The following is an 18,556-nucleotide window of genomic DNA, read 5'->3' as shown; positions in this document are numbered from 1 at the left end:
TTGAGCTCCTATAAACTATGTTAGTCTTCATATGCTAAAGTTGAGGTGCTGTTGAGAAGAGGTCTCAGAGGAACCTGGCTAAGGAGAATTTGGTCAAGGAATCTTAGGCTCCAGCTTCCTAAGGTGGACTGTTTTCTTGAATACTTCTTTGAATAAAGATTTCTAGTATTACTTTATATTATACTTCATGTACATGGTAATATTTTCCATAAATGACATAAAAATATCTTTTTAAGTTTTAGTGACAGAATTCTTTTGAAAGGGTAAGTGGGCAGAATGAGAAAGCCTTCAATCCATCTCCACTGTCTCTTCACCAAGGGTCCTTTCAGCACAATCTTTCCTAGGACACCTGTGTCAAGGTCACTGACATGGTAAATTCTAATCAACCAGCTTATATTTATTGAAGGCCTTTTAGGCTAAAGGTACTTAGGTGTTGTGGGCATAATGTAGTTTGGAAAAAGTAGAAGATATAATTTAGCTCTTTCTTTATAATTTTTAGAAAAAGGAGACTTAATCTTATTTTTATGTTCTTACAAAGAAGTGTTTATTTCTTGTGTGACTTGCATCTTGTTCCATTAACACCTCCATTTCCCCTGTTTGTACTGTGTTCCACTGGCTGTTGCACAAACACACCAGAAACACACACAAAAAAACACACTTGCCTAGAAAGGTCTTTCTTTCCCTAGCTCACTCTCACTTACTGCAAGTATTAGTCACTGAGTTGTTTCTGACATTTTGTTTCTGACCCCATGTACTGTAGCCCGCCAGGCTCCTCTGTCCATAGAATTCTCCAGGCAAGAATACTGGAGTGGGTAGCCATTTACTTTTGCTCAAATGCCATTCTGCTCAATGAAGCCTGATCTGACCGCTGTTTTTAAAATTACAAGCCATTCCCCATTTCTCTTTCCCCACACTACATTATTTGCATGTTTATTCTAGTTGTCATCGCCCTCCTTCCACTAGAATGTCTGTGTCATTATAATTAATATTTTTTAAAAACACTATTTTGTTCACTGGTTTTTCTCAAGTACCTGGAACACTGCCTGCCACTTGGAAGGAACTCAATAAATGAATCCTTTTTTTTTGTAGTGGATTTTCTACTTCCTTTCTCCAAGTTTAACCTTTCTTTTTATCCAATTTGTTTTCCTTCCATCCATACTATTCTTCATGGTCATGTACTAGTTATTTTTTCTTTTCCTTTTTTTTTGGCTGGGAGGGGTATTTTAATTACAGAAATGGAATCATATAATACCCATCACTCAGCAGCTTTTCTCACCTAGGACACTATAAATCCTACAGTCTTTTTAATGCTTGCATAATGTTCTATTATAATATGAGGTCAATACATTATTTTTACTCCTGCCTGTCACGCGATGTTTCCACTCCTTTCACTTTGAACTATCCTATCCCTGGCTCCCCCGTTTTTCCTTTTAAGATCCCCTGGAGAAGGGAATGGCAACCCACTCCGGTATTCTTGCCTGCAGAATCCCATGGACAGAGGAGCCTGGCAGGCTACAGCCCACGCGGTCGCAGAGAGTCGGACACGACTGAGAGACTGTCACTCTCATTGGCATACGCATTCATCCCATACCCAGCAGTTCCGAACCTAGCAATCACTCAGTAAAGTATTTCTTGCACCCCTGGTCTGTTTTTGGCAGCGATTAGCTGTGACGATTGTTTGAGCGAGAGCGATTGTAGGGACAGAAGAGGGCACAGCTGAAGAAATTAAAAGCTGGGGTGAGCCTCCTCTGGGGCCTTTGGTATCTCCCTGAAGCAGGGTGAGTTTCCGGGGGTGGGGCAGGACCGGCTTGGGGTACCCAGACCACCCGGTTGGGAACTCCAGGAGGGAAGTGTATCCCTGGGGTGTCTGGGGCCTGCGCTGAAGAGTGGGGGTAGGGTGGGAGCGGACCTGGGCGGGGCTTGGAGGGGTGAGGCCAGCCAGGGGGCCGGGCGGACGGAGCGCGCAGACTCAAATGCGGGTGGCAGCCCGGCGCTCCAGTCCGACCGCAGCGGTTGGAGAGCCATGGAACCCGTAGCTTCTGGCCTCGAGTGTTCGACTCTGCGGCTGTGGCTGGGGCTGTTGCTGCTATGCAGCTGGTGGTACCCTGGGAGCGCCGAGCCGCGGGCCCCGCCGGAGAAGATCGGTAGGCGAGGAAGAGGCGGCGCGCTGCGGGCGTGGCGAGAGCGAGCCCCGCGCCGGGCGGTCGCTGCCAGCTGCTGCAGGCCGGGCGCCCGCGACGCCCGCTGGCTCGCGCGGAACCAGCCCGCTGCCTCGCGCGGAACCAGCCCGCTGCGAATGTGGCGCTCTTCCCGGTTCGCGCCTCCGAACCGCTTGTAGTGCCCCCAGGGAACGCCCTTTCTCGGGCGTGGAGACATGCCCACTTGAGGAATGGGCAGTGGAGGTGGGGGCGACCCGGACCAGTCCGCGGGCGGGCGCCCGGCGTCCCTGCAGCCCCTGTCTCAGGGGCCTGGGGCCGCGGCCTTCGCTTGCTGCACTTGTTCGGAGGCCGGTCCTCTGGCCGCTCGGAGCTACTGGCCAGTTCCGCTCTGCAGATGAGAGGCGCACGCCGGCGCAGCACGCCGGGCCGCGCGAACAGGCTGACGGCGCTGACCGCGTGTGCTTCCCGCGATGGGCTGGGGGCTACCCCTCCCCCGTCTGCTTTGTTGAAGTCGGCCGGCTTGCAGAGGCCCCTGGCTTGCACAAGTACTTTACCTAGGACGACTACCCAGCGGAAACAGTCACTCTTTTAGTTTGATTCGTTTTGGTGGTTTGCTCCCTGTTTATTTTGTTTTGCTTTTTTTTTGTTGTTGTTTATTTTTATTTCATTTTAACCCGTTTTCTTTGGGATCATTAAGCTATTTACATAAACGAGACAGAACAAATCTAGGCAAAAATGGCGGCCACTTTATTTAAAATGCGTGCTGGAAAGGCCCAACCTCCTCTCTTCCCTTGCATTGGGCACAAAGGAGCTTGTCCGGGCCACTTGGGGCCTCCGCAACGAACTGAGAGGCTTGGGGCATCTGGCTGGGGGAAAAATAAAAAATAACAATCTACTACTACTGTTGTCTGGGGGCAATGTCTGTCCAGATTTGGAGTTCTTTCTGTCTTCCCTGCCACTGTCCCGAATGCCTCCCCCTCCCCAGGCTTCCCTAAATTGTCGATAACTGCTTTAGGTAATGTCGGTTGTTGATTTACAGCCTTTCAAAAACGAAACATGCGAAGCTGGTAAGAGAAAAAACCCTGTTCCTTTTTTTTTTCCCCCACCATAGCGGTTATTGGAGCTGGAATTGGTGGCACTTCAGCAGCCTATTATCTGCGGCAGAAATTTGGGAAGGATGTGAAGATTCACGTTTTTGAAAAAGGAAAGGTGGGAGGCCGTCTGGCCACCTTGAATGTGCAGGGGCAAGAATTTGAGTCAGGAGGTTCTGTCATCCATCCTTTAAATCTGCACATGAAACGTTTTGTCAAGGATCTGGGTATGTAATTTGGTCTGAAAGCAAAGCAGACTTCAAAGTGCATGGATATTGTTATCAGATAGGGAACTGAAACTTTTCTGCCTTATTAATTGTCTTTTACAGTGAAGCTGGTAAAACTGCTTTCCTCACTTTCCTGCTAGTAATTGGCACTGCCTTAGGAGCTGCTCTGCTGTAATGGGACACTACATTATCTGTATCTTCAGTTATCTGGAATTACAGCCATGGGGCGTGGGTTGGGGATGGTTGCTGTTGTTGATTCTTAAATGTTCTGGGTTTGTGTTAAAGAATCAAAGAATAGTTTGAGTTAGCAAAACCTAGCATGCTCATTTTACAGCTGGGGAAATGAGGCCCAGAGAGTTGAGGTGTCTGACTTAAGGACACTCACAGCTGTAGGGGCAAACATGTTCCTGGAACTTGGGACATCTGGCTGCTTTGCTACCAGCAGAGGCATTGGACAGGTTGTGGGGGAAGCCTGGGGGGCCTCTGCAGGCTCCCTCCTCAGGGAATGTTGTGTAATTTTGGCCTCCTTCCAGTTATGAGAAGTATTGAATTAACGCAGAATAGGATTTGCACAGGAATGGAAATCCTATTTTCCTTAGCTGCTTTCCACATTTCCTGTGGATGCTTCCAGGGCCTCTTCACTCCACAAGGGCAAGTGTGTGCCAGGAGCAATTTATGCTGCAAAAGTCATGTCTGACATGTCTGATTTTAAGATGAATTCAGCTGTCCTTTGGCTTTTTCTTTTGCCTTTTTTAGTCTTTTGAGACTAAATATAGCCAGTTTCTAATTTTGATATAGCTGCATGATCATCCAACCCATCTTTAAGGGAATCTGCTTTTGGACAGTGTGATGTCTAGAGTATCACACACTGTTCTAAAGATAGAGCTCTGTTAACATGCCTTCTGAGAACTGGGGGAAGCCCAGATGCACTCATTTCAGAGTGTCCCCCATAGCTTCAGATTACCTGCTCTCGTTTGATCAGTACAGAAACCATTGACTTAGTTCCCCTTTCTTTGTTTTTGCAGGTCTCTCTGCTGTTCAGAGCCCTAGTGGCCTAGTGGGGGTGTATAATGGAGAGACCCTGGTATATGAGGAGAGCAGCTGGTTTATAATTAACATGATTAAACTAATTTGGCACTATGGATTTCAGTCCCTCCGAATGCACATGTGGGTAGAGGATATATTAGACAAGTTTATGAGGTAATTTTTTCTCTTCCATTTAACCTAAGACCTTTTATTAAATAAACTGTAGGAATTACAGTTTTGGGAACAGTTCTCTACCTAACCACAAAGCCTATTTGTAAGGTCGTTAGGAAAAATGTTTTGTATATTATATGCAGGGCTTTTATCCACTTGGAATGTGAAGGGGTCATTTATTTTTGCTTCTGAAAACATACTTTGCAAATGCTTGTTTAATGTTGTCAGACACTTTTACATGCTCTACACATACTAACTCCTTGAAGTCTTACGACAGCTCTCTGGGGTAGGTGCTGTTACTAGCTTTGTAGGTTACTGGAAGGTGGAGGCATAGAGAGGTTTTAGGTATGCAAGTCCACCTGCCTAGTAACTGGTGGAGCTGGAGTTCTTACCCAGGCCATCTGGCTCCAGAGTCCTCCCTTTTAATCTCTGAACTGTTTTAGTGTTGTGTGTAGATGGATGAGGTGATACGTACAAGAGCTTGTAGAAAACTTAAATGAGCTTTATTTAACTGTGACATGATGTTTCAGTGAGCCAGCAGCCTGAAATAGCATATCAGTTCTGTGCCCCAAGAATTTAAATTAAGGTATTATCTTCCCACACTGTCCTGCATAGTGAGAATATAGGTGCCTCTTTTCCTTCTCTTTGTTTTTCTGTATTTTCAAAAAGTTCTTTACGTATGAATATGCATTGCTTTGGTAATTAAGAAAAATAACATAAAATAACCAGTCTAGAGCCTTCCCTGGTGGACTAGTGGTTAAGACTCCACACTTCCAATGCAGGGGGCGCACATTTGACCCCTGGTTGGGGAACTAGGATGCCACATGCTATACGGCTCAGCCAAGAGAATATTAAAACAAAAACCATTCTGACTTTGAAAACTATAACTTATTTGTTAAAAAATCTTTTTATTTTGTATTGGGGTATAGTCGTTTAACAATGTTGTGATAGTTTCAGGTAGACAGTGAAGGGACTCAACTGTACATTTATGATAGAACCTATTTTTTTTTTAAGGTTGTTGGCATGTGCTAATTTTTATGCTGGTTTACAGTTTTAGATCTTGGAGAAATTCATCTTGTAAGAGTTGAATAGGATAAATATATTCTAGTTTCTGCAACTTGTAGTGTTGGAGATTTCTTTCTTTTTAAGCATCATTCTGAGGTCAATTCCTTGAACATCTTTCCAGCTACTGGAAAGGTCAGCTATAGTGCAGGTTGTTCTAAAGTAGGCATTCATTCGTTTATTCATTCATGAAATATTGAGTGCTTAGTATGTGCCAGGTAGTATTCTGGGTCTTGAAGATGTAGAACCTAGAACATACCCCTGCCCTTAAAGAATATATATTCTAGTAGAGAGACAAGCAGTTCACTAGGAAAATGTATAGAATTTGTGTAGAGCCAGTCACTTTTTAAAGAAAGGTGGCATGTTGCTGCATTCTCAACAGGAAAATCAAGTTCACATGGCATGCGATACAGCCTCGCCTTTGTGAATCAGTTTTCTTGACATGTAGAGAATTGCCCTTTGAGAAATTAAGAAATCACTTTTGAAGTGAATTTAGTGTATTACAGAACTGTGAAAAAGGCCCAAGGAGGGGATACATAGATTATACTACTTTTTTAAAATGTGAGGGGTGGAATAAGGGGGTGGGAGGGAGGTTCAAAAGGGAGGGGATATATGTGTATATACTTACAGCTGATTTACATTGTTGTACAGCAGAAACCAACACAACATTGTAAACCAGCTATCCTCTGAATTACAAAAAAGTTATTTTATTGAAGTATAGTGATTAACAATGTTGTGTTAATTTCTGCTGCAAAGTGGTTTATTAATATATATATACATTATTTTCTAATATTCTTTTTCACTATGATTTATCACAAGGTTTTGCATATAGTGGGCTTTCCTGGTGACTTAGATAGTAGAGAATCTATCTTCCTGGGTTGGGAAGATCCCCTGGAGAAGGGAATGACAACCCACTCTAGTATTCTTGCTTGGAGAATCCCATGGACAGAGGAGCCTGGTAGGCTACAGTCCATGGGGTCACAAAGAGTCAGACACAACTGAGTGACTAAGCATATACACATACATTGCATATAGTTCTCTGTATATTATATTTTATATTATATTATATATATAATTATATATTTTTGATTTTAGAACACAATTCCCAAACATGGAATTATGCCCCCCGGCCCTGCCATGTATCTTTGATACTTGATTATAGAGTGCTGACCGTTATGTTGTTTAAAGGGCCACACATTACTGTTCCTTTCAATAAGAACATGCAGATCTTATTTTAATAATTTTATCATATCCATCATACCCTGTTGGATAAAGGGCAAGTATTGAGCCATCATGTTCCAGTTGCTAAATAGTGAAATACTGCTGGTCTTATGAAATAGCTTCTGCTTGCATGTTTTCTCTTCCCCAGGAATCTCTTTCCTTGCCCTCAGCAGGGAGTCTTGATTCAGTTCCAGGGCTATAATCAGTCGACTTTCTGTTTAATGCTGTTGTTGTTGTTCAGTCACTAAGTCATTTCCGACTACTTGCAACCCCATGAACTGCTGCATGCCAGGCTTCCCTGTCCTTCACTATTACCCAGAGTTTGCTCAGACTCATGTCTGTTGAGTCAGTGATGCCACTGAACCATCTCATCCTCTGTTGCCCCTTTTCCTGTTGACCTCAATCCAGTTGTTAAATACTTGTCGTATCACCTATGTCACAAAAACCAGGATTAGGAGCCACAGAGGTTGCCAAAGAGGAGTCAGGAACAGTGAATTCCCTTACATTTCACTAGGGGATTTTTAATTTTATCTACTGTTTTCAACTCCACAGTTTGTTTTTCTCTGTTATTTCTTTCTCTTTATTAGCAGTCTATGTTTGTTCTAATCTACATTTCTTTCTTTGTGGCCAAGATGTGTGGCATGCAGGACCCAACCAGGGCTCGAACTTCTGTCCCCTACATTGGGAACACGGAGTATTAACCACTGGACCACCAGGGAAGTCCATAATCTATGTTGTTTTCATACATGCTTTAGTTCTTTAGATATGGCTTCCTTTACTTCTTTGAGCATATTTATAGTAGCTGATTTAAAGTCTTTGTCTGGCAGGTCCAATGTCTGGATTTTCTTAGGGAGGATTTCTGTTGATTTTTGTTGTAAACTGGACATTTAAAATAATATTGACTAGTAACTCTGGACATCGGAAATCCGCTCACCCCGGGGTTTGTTACTGCTGCTGTTTGTTTGTTAGTGACTCTGGAACTAATTCTGTGAAGTCGGTATTCTTTGTCATGTTTGGCTGCTCAAGTGTGTGTGTGTGAGGATTGCTTGCAGTGCTCTGGCAGGTTTTGTAGCTCTAGCCTTTCCTTCTGGCTTGCTCAGAGCCTCAAGGTCAGCTGAAGGTGACAGATGAGGGCCTTCTCAGGTCTTTCCTGGGCATGTGACTGTCTTGTACATGGGCATGGCCTTCTAAGTCCCTAGAAACGAATTGGGGTTTTTCATTTCCCAGTATTTCTTTTTAAAATCTTCTGATAAGCCTCTTGCTAGCCCCACTTGGTGTCACAGCCTCAGGCAACAAAAGTTTTTTGACAGATGTGCTCAGGATGGGCTGTTTGTATACAGTGAGGTAAAAAAAGACAAGCCCTAATCTAAAAAGAAAAGGTTTCCCAGTGGTAAAGAATCCTCCTGCCAATGGAGGAGACACAGGTTCGATCCCTGGTTCAGAAAGATTCCCTGGAGAAGGAAATGGCAACCCATTCCAGTGTTCTTGCTGGAATAACCCCATGGACAGGAGAGCCTGACGGATTATAGTACATAGGGTCACAGAGAGTTGGACACGACTGAGCACATACACATAAACAGTCTAAAAAATAGAGCAAACTAGTGACTATGACAAAAAAGCAGCAGACTCACAGATACAGAGAACAAGTACAGATACAGAAAACAAACTAGTAGTTACCAGTGGTGAGGGGGGAAAGACGATGTTGGGGTGGGGGCATAGAAAGTATAAAGTATTGGGTGTGACATAGGCTCCAGGATGTATTGTGCAACATGGGGAATGTAGCCAGTATTTCGTAATTGTACGTGGAGCTGTCCAGTTGCTCAGTCATGTGCAACTCTTTGCGACCCATGGACTGCAGCACGCTAGGCTTCCCTGTCCTTCACTATCTCCTGGAGTTCGCTCAAACTCATGTCCATTGAGTCAATGATGCCACCCAGCCATCTCATCCTCTGTCGTCCGCTTCTCCTCCTGCCTTCAATCTTTCCAGCATCATGGTCTTTTCCACTGAATCAGCTCTTCGCATCAGGTGGCCAAAGTATTTGAGCTTCAGCCTCAGCATCAATCCTTCCATTGAATACTCTGGGTTGATTTCCTTTAGAATTGACTGGTTTGATCTCCTTGCAGTCCAAGGGACTCTCAGGAGTCTTCTCCAGCACCACAGTTTGAAAGCATCAATTCTTCAACACTCAGTCTTCTCTATGGTCCAACCCTCACATAAGTACATGACTACCAGAAAAACCATAGCTTTGACTATGTGGACCTTTGTCGGCGAAGTGGTGTCTCTGCTTTTTAATATGCTAAGTTTGTCATAGCTTTTCTTCCAAGGAGTGAGTGTGTTGTAGTTTCATGGCTGCAGTCACCATCTGCAGTGATTTTGGAGCCCAAATAATAGTCTGTCACTGTTTCCATTGTTTCCCCATCGATTTGCCATGAAGTGATAGGACCGGATGCCATGATCTTAGTTTTTTGAATGTTGAGTTTTAGGCCAGCTTTTTCACTCTCCTCTTTCACCTTCCTCTAGAGGCTCTTTAGTTCCTCTTCACTTTCTGCCATTAGGGTGGTGTCATCTGCATATCTGAGGTTACTGATATTTCTCCTGGCACTCTTGATTCCAGCTTTAACTTCATCTAGCCCAGCGTTTCACATGATGTACTGTGTATATAAGTTAAATAAACAGGGTGACAGTTACAGCCTTGATGTACTCCTTTCCCAAATTTGTAAATGGAGTATATCCTTTAAAATTTTTAATAAAAAAGAACAAACCCTGAGGATAGAGCTTTGAGTGGACTGCCAGATAAGGCAAATAGTGGCACTTCTCTGACAATGGGAATTTGGGGATGCTCTAAACATGTCTTATCACCTCTGTGGCTGCCAGCTTGCTGGTTTCACAGGTATTGTGGTTGGAAGGCTGCTGATTTTGAAGGCTACCTTGTTGCTAGCAAGATGGGAATGAGATTAGGGAAAGTTCAAATACCACAGGGCTCATTTGTTCTTACAGTCAGCCGTCTAATATTCCTGGGATTTTAGCAAGTCTTTGGTTTATTTCCAGAGTTCCAAAAAAGTTGATGTTGACAGTGGTTGCCAGTGTTCTCATTGCTTTTATGTAGGGGCAGATTTTTCTAAGGTCCTTACTCCAGTTTAAAAGTCCTTCATCCCACCTCCTCTACTTTTTTCTGTCTGGGCCTCCTCCTGCTCTGCTGGATCTCTCTGCTTCAGCTGTAGAGTTGCAACTCTGCCAGCTCCAGGTGTTTTCAATCTTTTGGTTTACTTTTCTCCTTGATAAAAGAACCTGTCTGACAGTGCAGGAGATGTAAGAGACACAGGTTCAATCCCTGGGCCAGGAAGATCCCCTGGAGTAGGGCAGAGGAACCCACTGCCTGGAGAATCCCACCAACAGAGGAGCCTGAAAGATTACAGTCCATAGGATCCCAAAGAGTCAGATACAACTGAAGCAATTTAGCACAAACTGTTATGTAAGTTGCTTATGTTTATTTTGTTGCCTGTTGTCCCATCTAAAACAAAAGCTCTGTTATGGCAGCGATATTTTTTTTTCCTGTGTTGTATTGACCTCTGTATCTCAGCATCTAGAACAGTGTCTGGCTCAAACTGATGCTCCATAAATATTTGTTGCATGAATAAATGAATGAATGAGTGAATAAATGGTTAAGGGTTATACAGATTTTTAAAGAGAAAAAAATAGTTTCTGCTAATCAGATTGCTTTTATAAACTACTAGTTACTTACACCTTGCTTTTTACTAAATATGTACTGTAATGCACTTACAGTGCTCATTGTTTAATTGGTATATAGTGTCTCCGTGAGGCCTTTACTTAGGAGGCTTACTTGAGTGTGGTTGGCTCAGGCAGGAGGAGGCAAGGAGTAATTTTTTATAACATCACATATGTGTGTGTGCACTTAGTCACTCAGTTGTGTATGACTTTTTGTGGCCCTATGGACTGTAGCCCCCCAGGCTCCTCTGTCCATGGAACTTTCCAGGCAAGAATACTGAAGCGGGTTGCTATTTCTTAGTCCAGGGGATCTTTCCAACCCAGGGATTGAACCATTGTCTCTTGTGTTTCCTGCATTGGCAGGCGGGTTCTTTACCACTAGCGCCACCTGGGAATCCGTAACATCATATATAACTTACTTAATTGGCTACTGTTTTGTCATGCTGACCATTAGCAAAGATCACTCTTTGTTTTATGAGGTATTTAGTTTATTACTTTTCTGAAGAACTCAGTGTTTTCATCCTACTTTTTCCAACTTTCTAGGCACTACAGGCCAAATGATATGGTTGCAAGGAATTATTTTAATTTCTCAGTTTTGGCACTGAGAATTTTCCCACAAAAATTTATTCAGTATTTTATATACTACACTGTTGTTGCTAGTGTTGACACTTTGCAACCCCATGGACTGTAGCCTGCCAGGTTCCTCTGTCCATAGGATTTCCCAGGCAGGAATACTGGAGTGGGTTGCCATTTCCTTCTCCAGGGGATCTACCTGACCCAGGGATAGAACCCAGCTCTCCTGCATTGGCAAGCAGATTCTTTACCTCTGAGCCACCAGGGAAGCCCATTACTACTCTGTTAGAGAGTAGGTAATGTTGAAATGTGTATGACATTATCTCTGCTCTTTAAAAAAGTTTACAGTTTATTTTGAGAGAAGAAAGTTGATGTAGAAACTCTTCTCCTGTGGCCACTGATAGAGATCGTTCCTTGGCATTTATTTCTTCCTTTACTTCATAGACTTAGCTATGTGTGTACCGGAGTTGCTGTCCCTAATTGTAAGTTCCTTGAGAGAAAGGAACCATGACTTCCTCATTTTTGTATCCTCACTTGCAGCCAAAATAATATATATTGAATTATTGCATGAACTGATTTATGTGGACATTCTTTCAAGTTCATAAAGTATAGAGAAATGTCAGGTGATATTTCCTAAGAATTAGTTATAGTTAATTTTAGTACAAAGTAGTATTTAATATACTACTATAAATAGTACAAAGTAGTATTTAAGTGCTAAACATGAGTGCTAAGTTTTACGGGACTTTTGGAGATGATGGTACCACTGTGGACTGGGAATCTGGGGAGGACTTTGCAAAGGGAGGACTCTGGTGGTCCAGTAGTTAAGAATCTGCCTGCCAGCGCAGGGGACACAAGTTCGATCCCTGGTCCGGGAAGATCCCACATGCAGCAGAGCAACGAAGCTTGTGCACTGCAACTGCTAAAGCCCATGCACTCTATAGAGTCCATGCTCCATGACAGGAGAAGCCTGCGCACCACACTGAAGAGTAGCTCCTGCTCACCTCAACCAGAGAAAGCCCATGCGTAGCAATGAAGACCCAGTGCAGCCAAAAACAAATTTAAAATAAAGACTTTGTAAAGTGGGTGGGATTTAAGCTCTGAAGGATGTGTAGTTAACTGTTCTATGATTACGGATGGGAAGTGTATTCCAGGTGGAGGGAAGAGCTAGTGAAAATGTTTAGGAGCAATACCCAGAGCATATTTAGAGAGTACTGAGTCAGCTGTGTTCAAGTGTGAGGTATGAGTGTGTGTGTGTGTGTGTGTGTGTGTGTGTGTGTGGTAGAGGGCAGAGGGGGAATAGTGATTCTTAGCCTTCTACTTGCCATGTCACTTTTAGACAAGTTCTTTAACCTCTCCCTTGTTTCTTTATTTGCAATTGGCTCAAAGGAGTTGATGAGTTTGGCTCTTAAAAATCTGTAATTTTTTAAAATGTCAGAACTTTAGTAAGTAGTAGTAATAGGTAAGATGTTTTTGAATACGTGGGTGGTTGACAAGAAGTGTATTTTAGTGCTTCTGGGAGATTCATAAATATTTCAAAGAAGAGAAACTAGACGGATTTCCCTGGCAGTCCAGTGGTTAAGACACTGCACCCCCAATGCAGTGGGGCATGGGTTTGATCCCTGGTCGGGGAACTGGAGGCCTGTTTGCAGTTGGTAGGGGTACTGTCTTTGGGGCTGAGTTTGCCCCTTTCCCCTCGCCCCTGCCTCCTGCCTCCGGGGATGGGCTGGTCCGCAGCTGGCTAGCTCTTCTCTGGAATTGCTCAGTCCCTTTGTTCTGAAAACGGCCGGCAGTGTGTTCTGGCCAGTTAATTCTCTCTCTCTGTCTCTTGCTATCCTACAGTTTAAGTTGCTCTCACTTCAGCTCCCTCCGATTGCCCTCAGGGCATTCAGGCCCGGTTCTTACCTTAAGCAATGACACCTGCTCCTCTCCATTCTGCCCCCACTTGCTGGTGGCAGATGCCGGCGTCTGGGGTACTTTTCTGTTGGGAGTTGCTTTTAGGCATGTAATCTGTGAGTTTTATTTATTTTTCCTCCCAGTTAGGTCCCTAGCTCTTTTGTCTCTTTTTATCTTATATATTTTGTCCTACCTCCTTTTGAAGACGACGGGCTGCTTTTCTGGGCGCCTGATGTCTTCTGCTAGTGGTCAGAAGTTTTGTGAAGTTTGCTCAGTGTTCAGATGTTCTTTCGATAAATTTGTAGGGGAGAAAGTGGTACCCCCGTCCTATTACTCCGTCATCTTGGCTCCTTCCCCAGAAATGAAATGTTTAAATTTAAAACTAAATGAACTGAGGATGATGTGTAGGATATTAGGAGTAACCCATTGTTTTGGTTGAAATTCGGGTTAGGAGCAGAGGATCAAGCTTAGTGGAAAGGTAAAGTTTAATTTTAGACATGTCTAAGTGTGCTGGAAGATGAATGAGAACAAGACAAACCCACTTCCTGAAAGGTGATCCCAGTGACCATATTCATGCAGAAGAGTGAATTCAAAGGACAGTGGACTTCCTCCAGAGGAGACAGAGGGAAAGGGAGGCCAGGAGCCTCTGAGATACATGTGGAAGACGCATCTCACAGGATTGGTAGGGACTCGTCCAAAGGAAACAGGAAAGCCACTTGGAGTCTTAGGATGCTGTTTTCCTTCTTTGTTTGTACCCTCCCCACTATCTGGTGTTTAATGGCCATTTCTCTTCTATTCAAAAGGATCTACCGCTACCAGTCTCATGACTATGCCTTCAGTAGCGTAGAAAAGTTACTGCATTCCCTAGGAGGGGACGACTATCTTGGATTATTTAACCGGTCACTTCTTGAAACCTTGCAGAAAGCAAGCTTCTCTGAGAAGTTCCTTGATGAAATTATTACTCCTGTCATGAGGGTAAATTATGGCCAAACTACAAACATCAATGGCTTTGTAGGTAAGTCAGGGCTTGGAATAGTTAACGGACATTAGTTGACAGCATGGTTTACCTGATGCTTTGGTGGCTCCTTACTTTAGGCCATGATTTGGAGATGACTACCTTCCTTTGTGAAACCTCAGACATAATGAAAATCTTGGCAACATTGTGCATGTGTAGATGAGCATTTTTATGGGAACAGAATCTGGTTTTTATTAGTTGAATGGTCCTCAACTGGGTCATTTGGCAGTGTCTAGGTTTGGAGCCAGATGCAGCTGTGTGGGAAGGGGGAGAGGGTAGAGGGCCTCTTACAGAGTCAGAATTAACACATTTCATCCTACTGCTGACAGGGGCAGTGTCAATGGCTGGTACTGATCCTGGCCTTTGGGCAGTAAAAGGTGGCAATAAACTTGTTTGCTCAAGGCTCCTTCAGGCTTCCAGAAGCAATCTTGTCTCGGGCTTAGTAATGTCCATAGAGGAGAAAACAAGGACCAGGCAGACGGGTAAGCTTGAACTTCTGTTTTATTGTTCCTGATTTCCCCTGCAGAAAATAGCTGCTCAGGGAGAAAAGCCTGTTTCTCCAGCTCTCGCTCAGTTCCAGATGATGAAATTTTAAATTGGAGGTTAAGTGTTGTGTGTCATGTGGAAATAGATGCACATGTGCTCAAGTACAGTGGCATGACTCTTAGGATTTAAAAAAGAATTTCATCCTCAAAAGTAAACATTTTGTATTTTGTACCTGTTGACAGGTTTTATTTCCATTCCAAGTAGAAAATTGGCCTCAGTGTAATACAAATGCAGGGGCCAGTTATCTTAAGGGATAAAACTTGTTTAAGACCTTAGAATTATGGAGAAACTATTAAGGTATAGAATTACTTTTAGAAGGTATAAAATATGTTAGAAACACTTAAAAAAAATATGCTTTTTTATTTCCTCTAGGAAATTCCTCAAAGGTGTATGAAGTGGTCTACCAAACTGGATCTGAGACCCATTCAGACTTCTATGATATTGTCCTGGTGGCCACTCCTTTGAATCGGAAAATGTCCAACATAAATTTTCTCAACTTCGATCCTCCAATTGAGGAATTCCATCAACACTACGAACCTTTAGTGACAACTTTAATTAAAGGGGAGTTGAATTCAACTGTCTTTAGCTCTAGAGCCTTAAATGAGTTTCATCTTGGTACAGTCTTAACCACTGATAATCCAGATTTATTCATTAACAGCATTGGGCTTGTGTCCCCTGTAGAAGAAGACAGTAATCCTCAGCCAAAAGCAGATATAGCACATGTCTGGAAGATCTTTTCTGCAGCACCACTTAGTAAAGAACAAATTTTAAAGCTCTTTGTGTCCTACGATTATGCTGTGAAGCAGTCATGGCTTGCATACCCTCATTATACACCTCCAGAGAAGTGCCCCTCCATCATACTTCACGATCGACTTTATTACCTCAACGGCATAGAGTTTGCAGCGAGTGCCATGGAAATGAGTGCCATTGCAGGCTACAATGCTGCTCTCCTTGCCTATCACCGCTGGAATGGGAACACACACATGATTGACCAAGAGGACTTATATGAGAGACTTAAAACGGAACTATGAAGTACCACTCTCTCTTTTATCCCCTTCCTGGTTCCAAATGGAATATCACTGGCAAAAAAAAAAAAAAAGAACATAGTCTGAACAGAGATGATTTTGAATCATATTTTGCCATTATTATCATTTAACAAAAGTAATCCCAGAGTCCTGAGAAATGCAAGGTTCTAATTAAGCATGAAGGTAAAACTATTTCATCTCCAAAATCAAACTCTTTCTTGAATATCCATCAGCAGCATTTCCCAAACTTGTCTGATCATAAGAATCATCTGGAGTTTGTTAGACATATGAATTCTCTAGCTCCTCTGGAGGTTCTGATTTAATAGGTCTGGGATGGGGCCCTGGATTTTGAGCGAAACTTTAAAGCATTTTAAGCTGAGCCCTTGAGGAAGACTTCCTTTTAGTTCAGGACTAGTTCATTTGCGCTTCACGGTTGGATGTGATCTTCAGTCAGGTAAAATAACCATGGGAATTGGTATCTTATGCCTGGCTTTAGTAACTTATATTTTGCAAATGACATATGCCCATGCTTAAAGCCTTGACTTTCAGAATGTTCTTTTGATTGCTTCTGTCTCTATTTCATTAGGGGTGAAGTTCAGAAGTCTTAGTGTAGTATAAAGATGTCACACAAAAATCTCAAGTAAAATGAAAAGCAAGTATAGGCTACTGATTTAAGAAATTTCTTAAATTTGTCTTCTATTATCAAACCCTCACCTGAGGAGCTTTGAAAAATGGTGACAGAGCCCCACAACAGAGATTGGTTTAATGGACTGAGGATAGGACCTCAGCTTTTTGTAGCTTTTTATTTGGAGTTCCTAATGGACAACTGGGGTTTAGAGTCACTGATGTGGGGGTTTATGATGTTTTCAAAGGGTTTTTAGTGCCTTAAAAGTCCTAAGAAGAAACCCAATCCATTATCAAAGCAAATCCATGTTGCAAAGGATTTCTCTCAGTGAGAACTCTAGTAGTCTTGGTAGTAAGAAGCATCGACAGTTTGACAGCAGAGGCAACTTAGATGATTCTAGAGCCTCTGGCACTAGAATATATTCAGTGACCCCACACTTGATAAGATCCAGTTTATGTTCAAACTGTTAAATGCTTCTGAAGGTACTGCAGCATTTTGATTGAGAAATTGGTTGTTGAAATCTTGTTTTGAGGTGGTGGTTTGGCTGTGCATTGTAATCACCTGTAGGACTGCTTCCAGAATGATTCCAGGATGTAGCCAAACTTGAGACCCAGTTCTCCACCTGTACAAAGATCATGAGTGTCCTTATAGTCACTGGAAGGACAAAACAAGTAGAAACTTGTGAATTCTAAAAGTAACTGAACTGCAACCAAGTTAACATATATTGTCTTTTTAAAAAAGTCCTCCTCCAGATTATAGCAGTTGTTCCTTTTAGCAAAAAGGAGAACATTGATTCTGAAAGCGATTTATTCTCTACAATTGTGAATATTAATATGCTGATAAAACTGCCAAGATATTTGATGTAGAGGCAGTAATTAAATTTATAGTTTGTCAGAGTTAGCTTTTTACTATTTTTATTCTTAACAAGTATGTTAAGAGGCATTCGTAGTTTTTTCCTCTTGTGGTTTTAAAGAAGATAATATGTAGAGTATAGTACTGTTGTGTATATGCTAAGAGTGGGTGAATTCTAGTGGAATAATTTCTAACGTCTGCAGACTTGTTTTGCAATGGCAAATTATTTCTAGAACAGCAGTTTTTAAGTATTGCTGTTGTTATCAAACCCAACTCTGTTTTCCAACGAGGCATCTGCAGTTGTTAAAAGAGCAAAAAGGTTATCCATATAGTAAGCGTATTAATTTTAATGCAACTTAACAGAATTCAAAAAGATTTAATTGGAAGAAAGACCTGTCAGGGCCCATTATTCCAGGAGGCTACTCAAGTGAAATTTTTACAGAAGAGACTGGTAAAGAGTATGCACAGGCTGAAGGAAGGCCAAGTTCTGCTCCAGTGTTACTGGAAGTCTTGTTAAAACATGGCTGGCCTCACCCCTAGAAATGTTGCAGTAGGTGTGGAGTAGCATACAAAAGACTGCATTTCTGTTATGTTCCTACATGATGCTGCCGGGTAGGAGCCACACTTAGAAATTCTACCAGTTCTAAAATTCAACTTTAAACCTTCCCTAACATTGCAACCACATAAAGAGGAGAATGGAAAAATAAAAATGTATGGCCTTCACATCAACTTTAGTTTGATCCCTCTAGCTGTATTTTTTCTGTAAACATTTCCTATAAATAGGGAATACCATTTTACATACTTGTTTACAAGTACCTCACATACTGTGTATATCCCACTCTAGTTTTAAAGTGACTCATGATTTGTAGGCTTTCTACGGGTTCACAAAAATAAACTTAAGCATTTGCTTGATAGATTTTTTTAAAGTTAGGTTTATGATATCTGTCTGTAATATTATCTCTTATTGGAGTTTGTGCACCATAAAATTTACAAACTAGGTGAGTATATTACAGGCAGCATTATCACCATCTCCTACTCCACAAAGAACCACAATGCACTGGAATGTTTTCCTCTGGAATTGTATTTCTACTCTTGTATTCAACATTTTTCCCCACTTATGTTCAAAATAAAAACAATGACATCATTACTTGCTGTGTTTTACTTCTGTTGTACTATATGGTTGACTCTTAAAACATTGTGGGGGTTATGGATGCTGACCCTTTGAGCAATCAGGTCTCTGCATATGCAGTTCCTGTATTCAGTTTGGAATCCATAGATTCAACCATGGATGGTGTAGTACTATAGTATTTACTATTGGAAAAAACCCGTATATAAGTGGACCT

The 18,556-nt window shown here is 42.3% G+C and overlaps 1 protein-coding gene across 1 annotated transcript; it reads left to right on the top strand.

Annotated features, from left to right (window-relative positions):
- The first annotated feature begins 1,960 nt into the window (after positions 1-1,960).
- Positions 1,961-18,360, top strand: PCYOX1 (prenylcysteine oxidase 1). The gene is made up of 6 exons (XM_061155111.1): positions 1,961-2,144; positions 3,271-3,477; positions 4,503-4,677; positions 13,954-14,165; positions 14,495-14,647; positions 15,084-18,360. Exons 1-6 carry the CDS (start codon positions 2,024-2,026, stop codon positions 15,740-15,742), a joined length of 1,527 nt encoding a protein of 508 aa, XP_061011094.1. The 5' UTR covers positions 1,961-2,023; the 3' UTR covers positions 15,743-18,360.
- Positions 18,361-18,556: the final 196 nt, after the last annotated feature.

Source organism: Dama dama, chromosome 11 (genome assembly GCF_033118175.1).
Source record: "Dama dama isolate Ldn47 chromosome 11, ASM3311817v1, whole genome shotgun sequence".
NCBI classification, from domain to species: domain Eukaryota; kingdom Metazoa; phylum Chordata; class Mammalia; order Artiodactyla; family Cervidae; genus Dama; species Dama dama.
This window is presented reverse-complemented; position numbering and strand designations above follow the sequence as displayed.

Excerpts from the sequence above, each read along its gene's own strand:
- PCYOX1 (XM_061155111.1), top strand. The coding sequence starts at position 2,024 with ATGGAACCCGTAGCTTCTGGCCTCGAGTGTTCGACTCTGCGGCTGTGG. Across the intron at positions 4,678-13,953 it reads ATATTAGACAAGTTTATGAG|GATCTACCGCTACCAGTCTC; the intron begins GTAATTTTTTCT and ends TCTATTCAAAAG. Across the intron at positions 14,166-14,494 it reads AAACATCAATGGCTTTGTAG|GGGCAGTGTCAATGGCTGGT; the intron begins GTAAGTCAGGGC and ends TACTGCTGACAG.